Genomic DNA, 14,679 nt, shown 5'->3' on the forward strand with positions numbered 1-14,679 from the left:
AACATCCAGAGTTTGAACAGGTGATAAATGACTGGAAATAAGAAATGTATTGAGTCTTTGTTTTGATAGGGCCAGGCAAGTATTGCAACCTCCTGTAAATAACAACAGAGTGTTGATAGCATCCGCTGGCAGTATGAAGTCTTAATGGGAAGCTGTGTTATAGATGTCGTGTTTGAAGTAGACTTAGCAGGAACGTGGCCGCCTCTGTTCGTTTTTATTGAGCGGACGTCGTGTCAGAGGTCATCTGACGTGGTTGAGACAGGAAGTAAAATCTTTATTAAATGTCTATAATTCATCTTTAACTCACTATCTTTCTCTTGTCCCGTCTCATCACCCTGTATTTATTTATTTTACCACACTTTTTTGTTCCAGTTTACTCCCCCCGTCCATCCTCCCTCCATCGCATCATTTCCACTTCTTTTCCTTTATAATTTCCTCCTTTGATCCCTCTGCACTTCCACCCGTCCCTTTTCTTCTCTTCCTCTCTCTTCCGTCAGGCCTGACCAAAGATGGCAGCGGTAGTGCGAATGCCGAGTCGCTCGAGGAGGTTCTTAATATTTTAGCTGAGGAGGGCTCTGATTGGATCTATGGCTTCTTCACCTTCCTTTATGACGTAGTGTCCTCGCCCTTAGAGCCAGGTGAGGAGGAGGAAGCGGCGGCCTCTGAGATGATGGAGGAGGAGGAGGAGGAGGGCGGGACAGCCTCCTCGGATGACGGGGAGGTTAAAGGGGTCATACTGGACCTCCAGAACCAATAGGAAGCAGAGACACAGGCGGTAGGGAGGCTGCCTGGTCCCGACCAGACTGGGATGTGCTGTAGCCCAGTATGATTGGAGGAGGCCAAACAGGGCAGACTGGTCCGAGTTTTAATTTAATAAATCCGAAACACCACAAGCAGGAAGAGCTGAAGGCTGAAGGGATTCCAGATAACGATCGATCTACGGGATTCGTTTGTTTGACATTAACAGATTTTCTCCATCAGATAAAAAAGTCCTGTGAGGTCAGAGGTCAAACGGTAAAGCAGGTGCTAGTGGCAACTGGAGGAAAACTGAAGGAAATTCATTTTTAGGGACGATAACGAGTTTGAATTTAACCCAGCTGTTACCTCCGCTCTCATTCATGATAACATTTTTAAACAGACAGAAGACGTAAGCGACCGACCGCGAACAAAGCGAGAGCTTTGGTGCTGTAGCTGTACCGTACGGAGGGTCGAAAGTGCCAGGATAACAAAGTAAACAAGCCAGTAAATAATTCACAATACAGAAATAAAATACTACAAGACACCACTGACAACCAGTCAAAGGGAAACAAATAAAAAATAATTCAATAGAAAAATTCAGACTAAATTTATTCAAAAGGGAAAGTAATCATTGTCACGTTTTCTGAAACTATAAACACCTTTATTCATTTCTGTATAATTTATGATGCAGTTACCAGTGAAATATTCAACATATTAGTCATTTAATTTGTTAATTAATGTTTACATTTTTGGTCCTCCGTATAAGCGTTATATAAAATCAGTTATCCTTAAATGTGTGTCGTCACAGGTCAGTTTTATACAAACTCAAGGACACGATCTTTGATGTCACAGAGGGCGTTTATCCTCTTTATTCACCTTTATGTTCTCATTTTTGTGCGCAGCATAAATGTTTGCCTTTTATGACTTATTTTATCGTAAAGTGCTGGACTTACTGCACAAACACATTTGAGCCCATAAGCTGTTGTGATTATTTTCTCTGCACATGGTAACAAAAAGCAGGGGTGTGATGTGAGCGTCCATCACGTGGTTTCCTTCAGGTCAGTTTTAAAATCTTTACGGCGACGTTGCTGAAACTGATCAGAAATCTGTCGTTTGAGTAGTTTTTATTTGTGGTGTGTGCTTCTGCGTTGTTACGTATTGATCAGTCATTTCATACCAGTAGCGCAGAAACATAACTCGGACTTTTGTGAGGTCACTCGGGAGTTTCCAGGGTTAGAAAGAAGGTTTGCTGTTTGTGGTAAGTTGTGCTGCTGGCCTCACCTGCTTCACAGCAGATTATTGCTGAGATAAGAGATCAGCTAGTATGAAATCACCACCTCTCACCAAAGTCCTGCCACGACCCTCAGAGCGTGGATCGTAAGAGGACCAAAGATTGTTAGGTGTGAAAACATGGTCACTGTTCTATAAGCTCAGCATGAAATCCTAAAATAGAGCACTTACCGCTCGTATGTGTTGACTTCTCTCTTTACTTGTTCCCTATTTATCATCAGCACGATTGCAGCTGAAGGCCTGCTTTCTAAACTCTGCACAGGTTTAACCCTTTAGAGCCGGTCGGAGCGGGCACGCTCTGTTTTGCGCAACTATTTTTAAATCCCGGTAGCTCTGCAACCACGTAAGCTAGCGCAATAATTTGTTTTGCATATGGAACCGGAGGAGTTGTACTTACATCTTATGCCATCAGCTTGTCCTAGGTCACAGTTTCCTTCCACATAAAGCTTTGCAAAAACTGCATAAAAAGCACTTGCAGCAACAAAAACATAATATTCCAGAAACACGCTTTGCCGATCCGATCAGCTGTTCATAACACTTCCTACGTTGGAATAGACGTCAGCACGAACTATCGCATGTCCACCATGACCTGCCCGAAACCAGAAGTGACGTCATTTTCGCAGAAATGTAGTTTTTTACCATCAGGGCCTCATGAGCCTATACTGGTGTTTTTAAAAGTTATCTTTGACTTTATGACTTTCTGTGTCGTTTCTGGGATGCTTAGGACTCATATTGCACTGCTGGAAATAGTTTATTTTGATGCATATGCTGCTTTTTTGCAAATTTTCATTATAATATTTATTTTCATTTTTCCTGCAGTATATAAAAATTGGTGGATTTCAAAAATAAAACTATGAAGACACTCAAAATAAATTTCCTGTGGTGGGAAACTAGTTTGTGCAACTTTTTTGTATTTACAGTTTTGAGGGATAAGCCCCTTAAATTTCTCTAACTAGAAATATATGTTAAAAAAACAAAAACGATTTTCAATTTTTTTGTAGTTTATTGCACTTTTTTGCAATTTATGTAATTACTATGCACTTAATGCATACATATTATTAAAATTTGGGCTATAATGGTTGTATTGATGTATAGCAACTTGAAATGCTCCCAAAAATGGCTCCACAGCATGTAAAAATATAATATAAGCTCTGGCAGACTTGGTTCTATGGTAGGTCTTAAAGGGTTAAGTCACCAAGAGAAAATATCTCACATTCATTAATGTCATTTTAGCTGTAACCGTGTCATCACGAGAGCTGTGATAGTAATGACTCTGTCAGCTTACAGCCCTTCCTGGCTTTAAATAAACTTTATTAATATACATGATGCACACACGCTGCTTCTGTCTTTGTTTGGAGAGTCGGTCGCTCTGCAGACACGTCCATGTTTCTGATTGGTCAGATGCTGCCTCTGATGCCTGCACTGCACAGCAGGCTCAACAGAGCCCGATATCGTCACCTAATCTGGCTTCAGTTAACCTAACGTCAGCTATCAGGTGGTCATCAGCCGCTGCTTGTGTGCTTTTCTTATTAACACTTTGTGCATTTTAACAACATTTATATTTCTCTGCCTGTAAAACACTAATGTGCACATCTTATGTTTGACCTCTCACCTCTGACCTTTGGATCACTTTTTGGGCTTTGTTGTGTTCAAAGCTGCAGACGATTAGAGCAGTGTTTCCCAACTTATTGGAGCCACGGCACATATTTCACATTAGAAAAATCACACTGTACACCACTGAGCAAAAATGTCACAAACAGCATACTGATCGTTTCCCCCCACGGATCAGGCACCGCAGAATTGGCTCAGTTTGTCCCCAGTGTACCTTTTTTGCTTTCTTCTGACCACTACCCAAGCTAGGGCCTTCATCTGGGTCAGTAGCTGTACTGCCCTCTAGTGGAAGAGAATGTAATTGTTCTGCCTGTCACTCACGCTGGTCACTGAGAGTACTAATCACCAACTAATCATTTCTCACGGCACACCTATGTGCCACGGCACAGTGGTTGGGAAACACTGACCTAGAGGATGCAGGTCACCTGTGATGAGTAATAAAGTGCAGATCAGATCAAAGACGCATTAATTCTTTTCTATACGGTGGCCTCGTACATCTAGGCTTCGCCAATTATCAACAAAAAATGTGGACGGTGAACAGATTAAACAGTTAATATATGAATTTTTCTAAAATCTAAACTTGTAAGTGTTTGAACTTCAAACCTTCGTATTATATGGTGTTGTAAAGAAAGCATAAGAGCATCTTCACCTCAGTTATAATTTGCTTTTAGGGAGCGAAACATAAGGATGATGTCCTGAATGGATTTTTGTTGTCTCATTTAACAGCAGTGTCTTTAAATAGTCCTGTTATTTATGGAAACTTGAATTGTAAATGTCTTTTATGCATGACTGAAAGTCTGATTAACAACCTGTTCAGATAGTCTAAGGAGCTTGGAAAGAAAAGCGTCTGGACTTCTTTAGGGCTTAAATCCTGGGACTCTCCACCAGCTGCTCTTAGAGCTGAAGAAGCGTCTCGCATGAAACGTCTTCAACAAAACTAAAGAAGTCCAGACGCTTTTCTTTCCGAGCTCCTTAGACTACGATGATGACCTGGGTGACTGAGAACCTTCGGAGACAACCTGTTAAGATCTCGGTCTGATTCCTCCTAAGGTTCAACAAACTTCGTCTGTGCAGGAAAAACCTGCACGAGCATAATTTGTTTATTTGTTTTTGTCACAGCTGATTGTGTTTACCTTCCTTTTATTCTGTGCATCGGTTCAGATGATAAGAAGTTAAAAGGCCATGCTGTGAGGAGAGACAGGCTGAGGAAAGGTAGTGTACAGAGACTGTGTTTGTGTGAGCTCACAGCCTGCCGTGCGCTCACCTGACAGGTGTGTCTGCTTCTTAAACCCTGCAGAGGAGCAGAAAGAGGTGAAGAAGAGAGGGAAAAGGAAAGGTATCTGCACGACTCCGTTTGATGCTGAGTGACTAACTAGCCCATAACAGCCTTAACTCTCTAACTGTCTGCCTTTTTGTTACAGAGGGAGGTCGTTCATGACTTTGTTTAGTGGCTCTGTTTGTGCTTCTGAAATACACTAATACCATTAAATACAGTAATGTTTTTACGTGTTTGAGAGTGTTTATCTCGAGTAAAAGTTGTGGATACATCCTCAGCTTTGACTGAAGTGTTACAAGAAGGTATTGTAACACTGTTATACTGAAGTTATTTCAGACCAGTGAGGCATGAAGCTCAGAAATGTTAGTTTCAGTCAGAATAACCAAACCAGTCAAAAGAGAGACTCTGTGCCAGAAGTCACTCTGAGACGCCTGAAATCGCCGCTGTTTTCTTTTATTGTCAAGTTTTTGTTGTTTGCACCGCTTGCTGTGCTAGCTTGGCTTTCTGTTATCAGCAAGTAGACCTTCACTATCAAACTCTCTGATTTGTTTGTCCTCATAGAAGATGAGGTGTTAAAGGCCACTGATGCTGAGGTTAAACTCCCAGAAGGTAGTGATCCCTCTGTGTGGGTTTGTGCCTGAATTTGTGGTACTGCTGTGTGTCATGGGCTGTTTTTCCTTCTGTGTATTATTAGTAGAGGTTACAGGAGAGGCTACTGAGAAGAAGAACACGACTCGAGGTACTAAAACCTGCCGACTGCATGTCCAGAGTGTCCTGTACTGTGTATAATTTTATAACTAAAGAATGCAGAAAGTGTGATTTTTAGGGGCGTAAGTGATTGAAGCAACTGCCAGTGACAGCAAAGGGTACCGTTAGTTAACCCATGCTAGGATAGTAAACACCGGAGCCTCGAATATCCGCTGTGACCCACAGTCAGTTATACCTATCGTGGTCGCCCCTTTAGTCATTTAAAATTTGGCTGATATCAGCTTCAAGGTTATCTTCCCTTGCACCCCTGGACTGTTTCCATCACTGGACGTCCCTGCAAGTGGCTACTTGCCCTCTCCTGTCTGTGATTTCACCGCAGTCCTCCAACTCTGACCCAAATTTCATGTCGTAGAGCAAAGATGGTGATGACTGCTGGGTCTCTGGCTACAACCAAGAGACTAAAAGAGCTATTCTGACTCAAAGAGTCTATTGTGTCCGAGCCCAAAGCTAGTCCGTCACGAGCAAGACTTTTTATTTCATTTTTCAACTTGCGCGCCATGAAATTAAACTCCCAGAGAAAGACTATTCAGACAGACTTTACTGTAAAGTCCCGACTCTTTAAACTGAACAACATTCAGAGGAAAACGCCTGAACTAGGAATCTGTGTGACGAATCGACTGTTTTTTTATTTTTGCCTCTAAGATGTTACCCACCTACACTCTCTGGAGCTGTAGCCTGACCACACCTCGCCAGAATTGTCCCTATTAATTTGTTCTCTTCCACAAGATGAAGCTGAAGATTTTGCTGTTTTGAGACAGTGGAGAAAGTACAAGCGGTCAGAACAGGAAATATCAGCAGTAGTGGAAGCTGCCCAGAGGTAGGAAAGCAACGACCATGAAGGTGAAATCAGCCAAATTTAAATCGGATAAAGTTTGATTTTCACGAGCCTCACGTCGTACACAATGACGAGTTCTTCACAGGGATAATTTAATCCTTGATTCTAATAAATTGAACTCTGTGGATGTTTTGTAAAAGCAACATAATCCTAAGTCTTAAACAGTCGACCCCATTTTTGTGGCTTTTAAATTGACCCTAACATCGGACTTGCATCTCTTCCCCTGCATCTCTAACATTTCCTTGGTTGCTGTGTGCCAGCACACTAATGAGTCGTAGTGGTGAGCATGTGGACAGTAATCTTAAGACTTTTCACCTCAAGCCTCAGACCACGTCGTCCGAGGCGCCATGCTGCGTTCGACTCTGAAGAACGAGTTGAGGACGATCCATGAGAAGATGGAGGCCAAGAGGATCGCTCGCATCGCAGTGGCTGAGATTAGGGCTTTTCTCACCCAAGAGGAGGAAGCAAGGGAGGCAGTCTGGGTGCTGAAGAAGAAGGAGCTGGAGGTGGCTGAGGAGCAACTCAGACAGGAGAGGGAACGTGAAGAGAGGAGAAAGGAGGCAGAGAGGTTGGAAAAGGAGAGAAAGGAGATGGAGAGGCTTGCTAAAGAAAAGGCAGCTAGAGAAGAAAAGGAAAGAATGGAGAAAGAGAGGGTGGAGAGGGAAAAGGCAGAGAGGGAGAAACAGGAGAAAGAAAGAGTGGAAAGCGAGAGGGCTGAAAAGGAAAGGCTTAAGAGGGAAAGCATTGCCAAAGAAAGAGAGAGAACAGAGCGGGAGAAGGCAGAGAGGGAAAGATTAGAAAGGGAGAGACTTGAGAAGGAAAGGGTCGCCAAGGAAAGACTAGAGAAAGAAAGGATCGCCAAGGAGAAGGAAAGACTAGAGAAAGAAAGGATCGCCAAGGAGAAGGAAAGACTAGAGAAAGAAAGGATCGCCAAGGAAAGACTAGAGAAAGAAAGGGTCGCCAAGGAGAAGGAAAGACTGGAGAGGGAACGGATCGCCAAGGAGAAGGAAAGATTGGAGAGGGAACGGATCGCCAAGGAGAAGGAAAGATTGGAGAGGGAACGGATCGCCAAAGAAAAGGAAAGATTGGAGAGGGAACGGATCGCCAAAGAAAAGGAAAGACTGGAGAGGGAACGGATCGCCAAAGAAAAGGAAAGACTGGAGAGGGAACGGATCGCCAAGGAGAAGGAAAGATTGGAGAGGGAACGGATCGCCAAGGAGAAGGAAAGATTGGAGAGGGAACGGATCGCCAAGGAGAAGGAAAGATTGGAGAGGGAACGGATCGCCAAGGAGAAGGAAAGATTGGAGAGGGAACGGATCGCCAAGGAGAAGGAAAGATTGGAGAGGGAACGGATCGCCAAGGAGAAGGAAAGATTGGAGAGGGAACGGATCGCCAAGGAGAAGGAAAGATTGGAGAGGGAACGGATCGCCAAAGAAAAGGAAAGACTGGAGAGGGAACGGATCGCCAAAGAAAAGGAAAGACTGGAGAGGGAACGGATCGCCAAAGAAAAGGAAAGATTGGAGAGGGAACGGATCGCCAAAGAAAAGGAAAGATTGGAGAGGGAACGGATCGCCAAGGAGAAGGAAAGATTGGAAAAAGAAAGGATTGCGAAGGAGAAGGTGGAGAAGGAAAGATTGGAGAGACAAAGGATCGCCAAAGAAAAGGAACGACTTGAGAAAGAGAAGATCGCCAAGGAGAAAGCAGAAAAAGAAAGACTGGAAAGGGAACGGCTTGTTAAGGAAAGAGACAGACTCGCCAGAGAAAAGATAGACAAGGAAAGGATAGAGAAGGAGCGCTTAGCCAAAGAAAGGGCAAGAGTCGCACAGGATAAGGAGAAATTAGAGCGAGAAAGAGTAGAAAAAGAAACGACAGAGAGAAACGAGAGGGAGAGGATGGAACGGGAAAGACTGGAGAGGGCAGCGAAGATGAAGCTAGAGCGGGAGACAACTGAAAAGGAGAAGATGGAGGTGGAGCGGCTGGCGAAAGAGGGCGTGGTGAGACAAGGAAATGGCTTAAAGAGACGAATGCTACCGGAGAGGAAGCTGAACAGTTCACAGGTGAAAGGTGAGATAACTGAGAGAGTGACCATGACGGCGGTCAGGAGAGAGAAGAGCGTCTTAGAAGAGAAGAAGAAAATGCCTCACGGCACAAAGTGATGACCTCACAAATGGTCATGGCTCTGATTTGCCAGCCTCAGCTCCCATATTCGGGAAACGGATGAAAAGCTACTCGGTGGGGTTTGAAGGTCTTGTAACCACCCAGCAAAGACGATGCTGAACACAAGTCTGAACACACTTTGCAATCCAGGCAGTTGTTTTGAGTCTCCTTTGTAAATTAAATAAATACAAACGGACAATCTGATTAAAAACCCCTCTTCAAGTTTTATCCCCAACAGAGGTTTAAAATGTTTTCCCTCCAACGTGTTCTGCTTCTGTTGCTCATTCACAAAGTTACAGGACATTACAGCTTCATTAAGGACTCAAACCAGAGTCTTCAGTCTTAACTGTGATACAGACACCACACAGCTGGAACTGTGGTGAACTAGAAATTAGTATTTCAAGCCAAACCACTCACACATGACTGTATTTGATGCACAGAAAGCAGTAGCGTGGCTTCAGGGCAAATTCACCATTAATCTACAGATGCGGCCCACAGATTGTTTCCCTTGTGTTACTGCTGCTCTTTCAATGCTGCAGACCTCTTGAAACAGGCCGATTCTCAAAAGGCCAGTTTCATGAGATTTATGTTGTCTTTGTTTTTCTCATTTTTATGAGACTTTGGTTGATGATGTGATGGTGACATTTATGGTTTTTCTTATCATGTTTTTTGCTCAAAGGATGAGCGCCAGTATAAGGCGTCTGAATTGTAAGTTTTGAGCTTTAGTTCAAAGTCATGTAGTGGATCTAAGTGGTGAAGGATGTTCGAGGACACCGGCTTTTAAAATAACCTGTAATAACTGTTGTGTAGTGACGAAGCATCAGGAAGTCACGTGTCGTGAGCTGAATAAAGAAACTTTCACAGCCTCTGAAATTATTTTGTTTTTCCTCCAAAATGTGAGAAAATGTTTGCTGAATAAATCCCGCTCATCACATTAAGATGGTTTCTTTCTCGTGGTTTAATAAAAATGAAAAAGCTACAATATGAGTTCATTTTTAGAGACACAAAGACTCGTGTAATTTTTTTAAACCCCGTTTGTTTCCTTACCTCTCTCTGTTTAATGGCAGTAGAAAGCAAGCTGTTTGACTTATTCTCACTTGCTTGATTATGAATAACGAAACAAACAAATGTCACATTTCATTTCATTGCTGCTTTGCAGGGTGGCCGGTTAGCTCAGCTGGTTAGAGCGTGGTGCTAATAACGCCGAGGTCACGGGGTCGACCCCCGTACGGGCCAAAGTTTCATGTTTTTTATGCCGACTAGGTTTGTGTTGTTACGGATGAACATGTTAGCATCTTGCTAACCAACCTACTGATGCTTCTGTGAAGCTGTGTCTCCTTCCAGCACCAAAAAAACAACATGAGGTGAGCTGGACAAATAGGTCTGACTCTGACAAGGTCACAGGTTTGACTCCCATATAGGCAAAGTGGAGAGCTTTTACTTGTTCTCTGTGCTTCCTTTCCTGTTGGTTAAAGCCTCTTTCGTGTAAGCTATTGTTAGCTCTGTGGGATGGAGCGTGGTGCAATGTTATGGCTTCAGTCCCTACACAGAGCAGGTGTATGTGCTATTTAAAGGCAGTGGAGATGGTCTCAGGTTGGGCAGGAGGCTGGAGTCGGGTTATCAAGTGCATCCAGAGAATTTGTGGAAGCATCACACTTATTTCTTTCATCAAAGCTGGAGCTCAGACTTCTTGGATGGTCTGTTAGTACAATAACCTCACTGCAGCACAGCATGTTATTGGTCAGGTAGCGTCATTAAAAGCCTCCAAGAGCATCAACATGGTCCAAAAGTCCACTTCAGGGTCTTCGATTAGCTGAGGTGAAGCCTTGCAGACCCTGGAGGTCTTTGCTTAGTGCAGAGAGGGTTTTTTATTCATAACCAAAATACATGCAAACATCCCCAACCGTCCAACAGCAAAGCCTGTTGAGCATTAATAACGAGGGCAGAATCCCTCTTCCTCTGCTCAGTGCTATCTCGAGCCACCACTGCTTCCTTCTGTGCTCACCGTGCGCTTGCTGCTTCGATCCTATCAGCTCAGATTTCCTTCCACAGGAAGATTATCGGGGTGCTGGCGCTCCCGAGCTCCCTGCTGCTGTCGGTTAAACGTCTTAAAAACGAAACCCCGCTTTTTGTTTTTAAAGGCACTGTCACACTTGGCTGTAAACCAAATCAGGTTTATAAAAGTTCACACAATTCAGAGCTTCCTCCTTCTGCTATTTCCCATCTTCTTCTCTGAGTGCTGCAGTCTTGTTTTTATGTATGCTACTCTCAAAGGGAGGAGAAGCATTTTTCCTTAAGTTTCCCATGTGTACATATCTACTTTTTCACACCAGTCGTCCCTCATTGTTGGCCTTAAATCAGAAATACAGACATTTTTAAAAGCTTATTATGGTCTAAACGAGTCTTTAAAGCTGATTTGTAAACAGTTATTTAACATTTCATCAGATCTGGAAGGAAAGCCGCTGTTTTACGAGAGCTCGCTTTACGTTTAATTGTCAAATAAAAAGCTGTAAATAACTTGGCGTGGTCTTTAAAACATTTATATCCTGAACACTGAACAGGACTGAAAGAAGCAAAGAGGCTGCATGTAGGAGACACACCTGAGAAGCAAACAGGTAAGTTTACTTACACACACACACACACACACACACACACACACACACACACACACACACACACACACACACACACACACACACACACACACACACCCTCTGGCTCTGCTGACTCTCTTCTGATACCTGAGAAAACCTCCTGGGAGCTGACCTGATTCCCACCTGTGGATTTGGACCTGCGAGCGTCTCCGTGTCCTGCCAACAAAGCCTGACCGGCTTCACACTGAAGTTCTATATCAGTTCCACCCTGGAGCTCCTCCACACTGGGAGCTGCCCAGTACAACCAGTCTGCTAGTGTCTGAGCTCTGCTGGAAACCTGATTTGTTCTCAGCGTACTTCCTGTCACCGCTCGTTTTCTTTGCTATTGTTTAAAATTGCTGAACTACTGATGTCTTTTTATTATGTTCACGTCGACATCAGTATTATAGAGAAATATGCGTTTTATTTATTGAAAGAGATCTTTAACTTTTGCACTTAGATGATCTCGTTTTGGTTTTTGGTTCCTTAAATGCAGAAATTTTGAAGGAAATATTGAATGAAAGCCACACTTTGTATAAGTTTATCTTTAATTATTTTACTACACTATTTAATGAATAATTATGCCTTTGTGTTTTTACAGCCAGTGCAGTGTTTTTTGTATTTTTGTTTAATAGGTTTCTAGTATTTACAGCCATTAGAGTCTGAGTGATTCGGTTTAAGTCATTTTGTCTTGTCAGCTCTACACTGCTGTGGCCGGTTAGCTCAGCAGGTTAGAGCGTGGTGCTAATAACGCCAAGGTCACGGGTTCGACCCCCGTACAGGCCAAATTCATGACTGGCAATAATTATGTTTTTGAAGTCAAATGTTTATCTCAGACGCCGTGGTAAACACTTTCCTAAAACATCTTATGTGGAGATAGAGGCTTTTATTGTGAAAGGCGCAAACAGGATGAAGCTGCTTTCACACTTGCATGGAACAAAAACGGTTTCCTGTGCAGACCGGACGACAGGACAAACAGACACTTCTGCTATTTCTTATTTTTTCTCCACTTCAAAGTTGGAAAAAACTTCAAACGTCACAATTTTTATAAATCTGTGAGAATTAAAAACTGTACAGAGTTAAATTGTATCAAAATGGAAGTCAGAAAGCATCAACAAACTCTTGTTTTTCCTTTAAAAACACATTTGTTCAACTTAGTTTTCAACTTTTTCACCTTTTTGCTCCATCTTGTGGTACAAACTGGTATTACATGGAAGTACAACCTGGCACTAGTTCAACTTCAGTAGATAACTCTTTACTATAATACATGCATGCTGTTTATGGTTTAGTTAAACATTAATTTACAAAAGTACCTCTAAAACCAGTAAATGAGTTTAATGGATAAATAAATCTGCTTCCGGTGTTTTTGGTGACGCTCAGTCCTGTGCTGTCCTGCCTCTGTGTGTCGGCCCTGCGACAGACTGGCGAGCTGTCCAGGATGTACCCGCCTCTCGCCCTATGACAGCTACGATAAGCTCCAGCAACCCTGATAAGCAGAAGCGCGTCTATTTAATGCTTGACTAAATAGAACCTGACTTGAAATAAATGCTCTTAAACATCATAGTCCTGCCGTTTGTGATGCTCAGCGGCTTCCTTACCTGGATTCTAACCTGGATTTGAAAGGATGGAGGAGGATGTTGGACTTCTGACGGGTGTTCAGAATATAATCACTGTCTGCTTTTACCTGTCATAAATCACACATGATGTTTACACTGAGCATGTTTTAATCTTACTTCAGTCATTCCTCTTTTTATCCTGTAAACTTTAAGTGTTAAAAACTGAAGAAACCATCAAGCCTGAAACAGCCAATCAGCAAGCTGCAGAGCCGCGAGACGTCGAGCCGACAGAGGCCGCGCCATCCGTGACTCCGCCCAGACAGAGCGAATCAGGTACGCGTGAGCAAGTCTGCTGAATGAAGGAAAAATTCAGTCCAGTCACCTGAAGGAGAAATAAGTTTGGGAGCAGCAGATCAGTCATACAAAGTGTTTGAGCTGGTGATAAAATAAAATAAGGTTTAAAGTCCAGACCTGCAGGTCTGTGAAGAGTTTAAGGCCCGCCCGAGTCGTTTGTCACATGAGGACTAACCTGACTGAGAGCGACAAACACAAAATATAAAAGCATGTAGTCGACTCCACGTGGCTGAAAGTGAAGCTGCTCTGTGCGTGGCCGCGTCGTATCCACAGCACCTGTATGAGTCTGAATGCTCACGTTACCTGCTGCCCCGCACACCTGTGAGGTCACTGATTGGCTCCCTCACCTGTTGATGTCATGATGGTAACATTATGGCTTCTTCCTGTGTGTGTGTGTGTGTGTGTGTGTGTGTGTGTGTGTGTGTGTGTGGTTGGTCCAGCTTCTGGATCTCAGGATGTGGAGTCTGAAATCCAAGGTTGGTGCTGCTGCTGCTGCTGCATGCCTCCACCTTCTCCTTCGCCTGCATCTGTATTTCTGTTTACATTTCACACGTTAATATGAAGAACAAAAACACAGCAGTTATCACTGACTGACACCATTTTCTGTTCTTTTTGTGTCACTTTCCTGGATTGTAGCTTTTAAAAAGATGTAATCAAACAAAGCTCTGAGAGCATCAGTGGAGCGCTGCTCCCTGTGCAGCTTTGAAGCACACGCAGAAGTTTATTAGTGAGCTCTGTGACTTCAGTCCTCCAGAGGTTTTTAAGTAATGTGTTCAGCATTGAAGGAACAGGCCGGCTTAACAGAACCTAAAACTAGACTTTTAGATGGCAGTTATGGCAGTGATGGTTATCTTCTGTGTCTCTGCTTCAGGCACTGAGCAGGCGTTTAGCCGATCATTAGACCCAAAGTGAATAGAATGAGCTGTGCTTAAGTCAGAGACATGAGAGGAACAGAAAGAGTCTTTGTTTTGCTGCTGTTTAATGACTGCTGCACGTTAGAGCTCTGAAACTTAAACCTGCCACGTTTAAACATTAACAGCCGCCCAGTATCAGGGCTGGCTGCAGCCCGATGCAGACTGCAGCGCTGTAACTGTCGTTCATGTTAGGCTCTATGAAGCACACTCCTTCTGGGCAGACTCTGTATCGAAGTTAAGGCGGACTGCAAATGAGAGATCGATGAAAATGTCACACTTTGTTGTTTTTTAAGCCAAACTCTGGAGAGATAATCGGCTCCAGACCAGGATATCCACCCAGCAGGTTAAAAGAGCCGCCACACACCTGCCACCCATTCATCTTGTTGTTCGTGACCTCGTAGCTGCTACAGTCCAGATGTGGCAGGTCGCCCTCTGCTGGAGGAGTGAAGGGACGCTGCATCGCTGCTCTGCTTCTTCTTCTCTGCATTTATTCCTTCAGTGCAATGCATGATGGGACGCCGTGCTTGGGTAGTGAGCTTCTGTCCTG

The 14,679-nt window shown here is 43.5% G+C and overlaps 1 protein-coding gene across 12 annotated transcripts in view; it reads left to right on the forward strand.

The window, feature by feature from the left end:
- The window catches only part of unm_hu7910 (un-named hu7910), a 43,107-nt gene that overhangs the window by 17,143 nt on the left and 11,285 nt on the right, over nt 1-14,679 (forward strand). For 3 of the 12 annotated variants that reach the window (XM_040005249.1, XM_040005245.1, XM_040005246.1), the window contains 6 exons: nt 498-638; nt 4,801-4,851; nt 4,937-4,975; nt 5,477-5,524; nt 5,610-5,654; nt 6,840-9,613. In XM_040005249.1, the coding sequence (XP_039861183.1) occupies nt 498-638; nt 4,801-4,851; nt 4,937-4,975; nt 5,477-5,524; nt 5,610-5,654; nt 6,840-8,674 (2,159 nt within the window). In that variant the 3' untranslated portion in view covers nt 8,675-9,613. Of the gene's footprint in view, nt 1-497; nt 639-4,800; nt 4,852-4,936; nt 4,976-5,476; nt 5,525-5,609; nt 5,655-6,839; nt 9,614-11,236; nt 11,291-13,077; nt 13,198-13,658; nt 13,695-14,679 lie in introns of those variants that run through there. The other 9 variants (XM_040005253.1, XM_040005250.1, XM_040005252.1 and 6 more) reach the window with 4 other exon arrangements.

The sequence above is a fragment of the Simochromis diagramma genome, unplaced genomic scaffold (assembly GCF_900408965.1).
Source record: "Simochromis diagramma unplaced genomic scaffold, fSimDia1.1 OVJJ01000097.1, whole genome shotgun sequence".
Taxonomy (NCBI): domain Eukaryota; kingdom Metazoa; phylum Chordata; class Actinopteri; order Cichliformes; family Cichlidae; genus Simochromis; species Simochromis diagramma.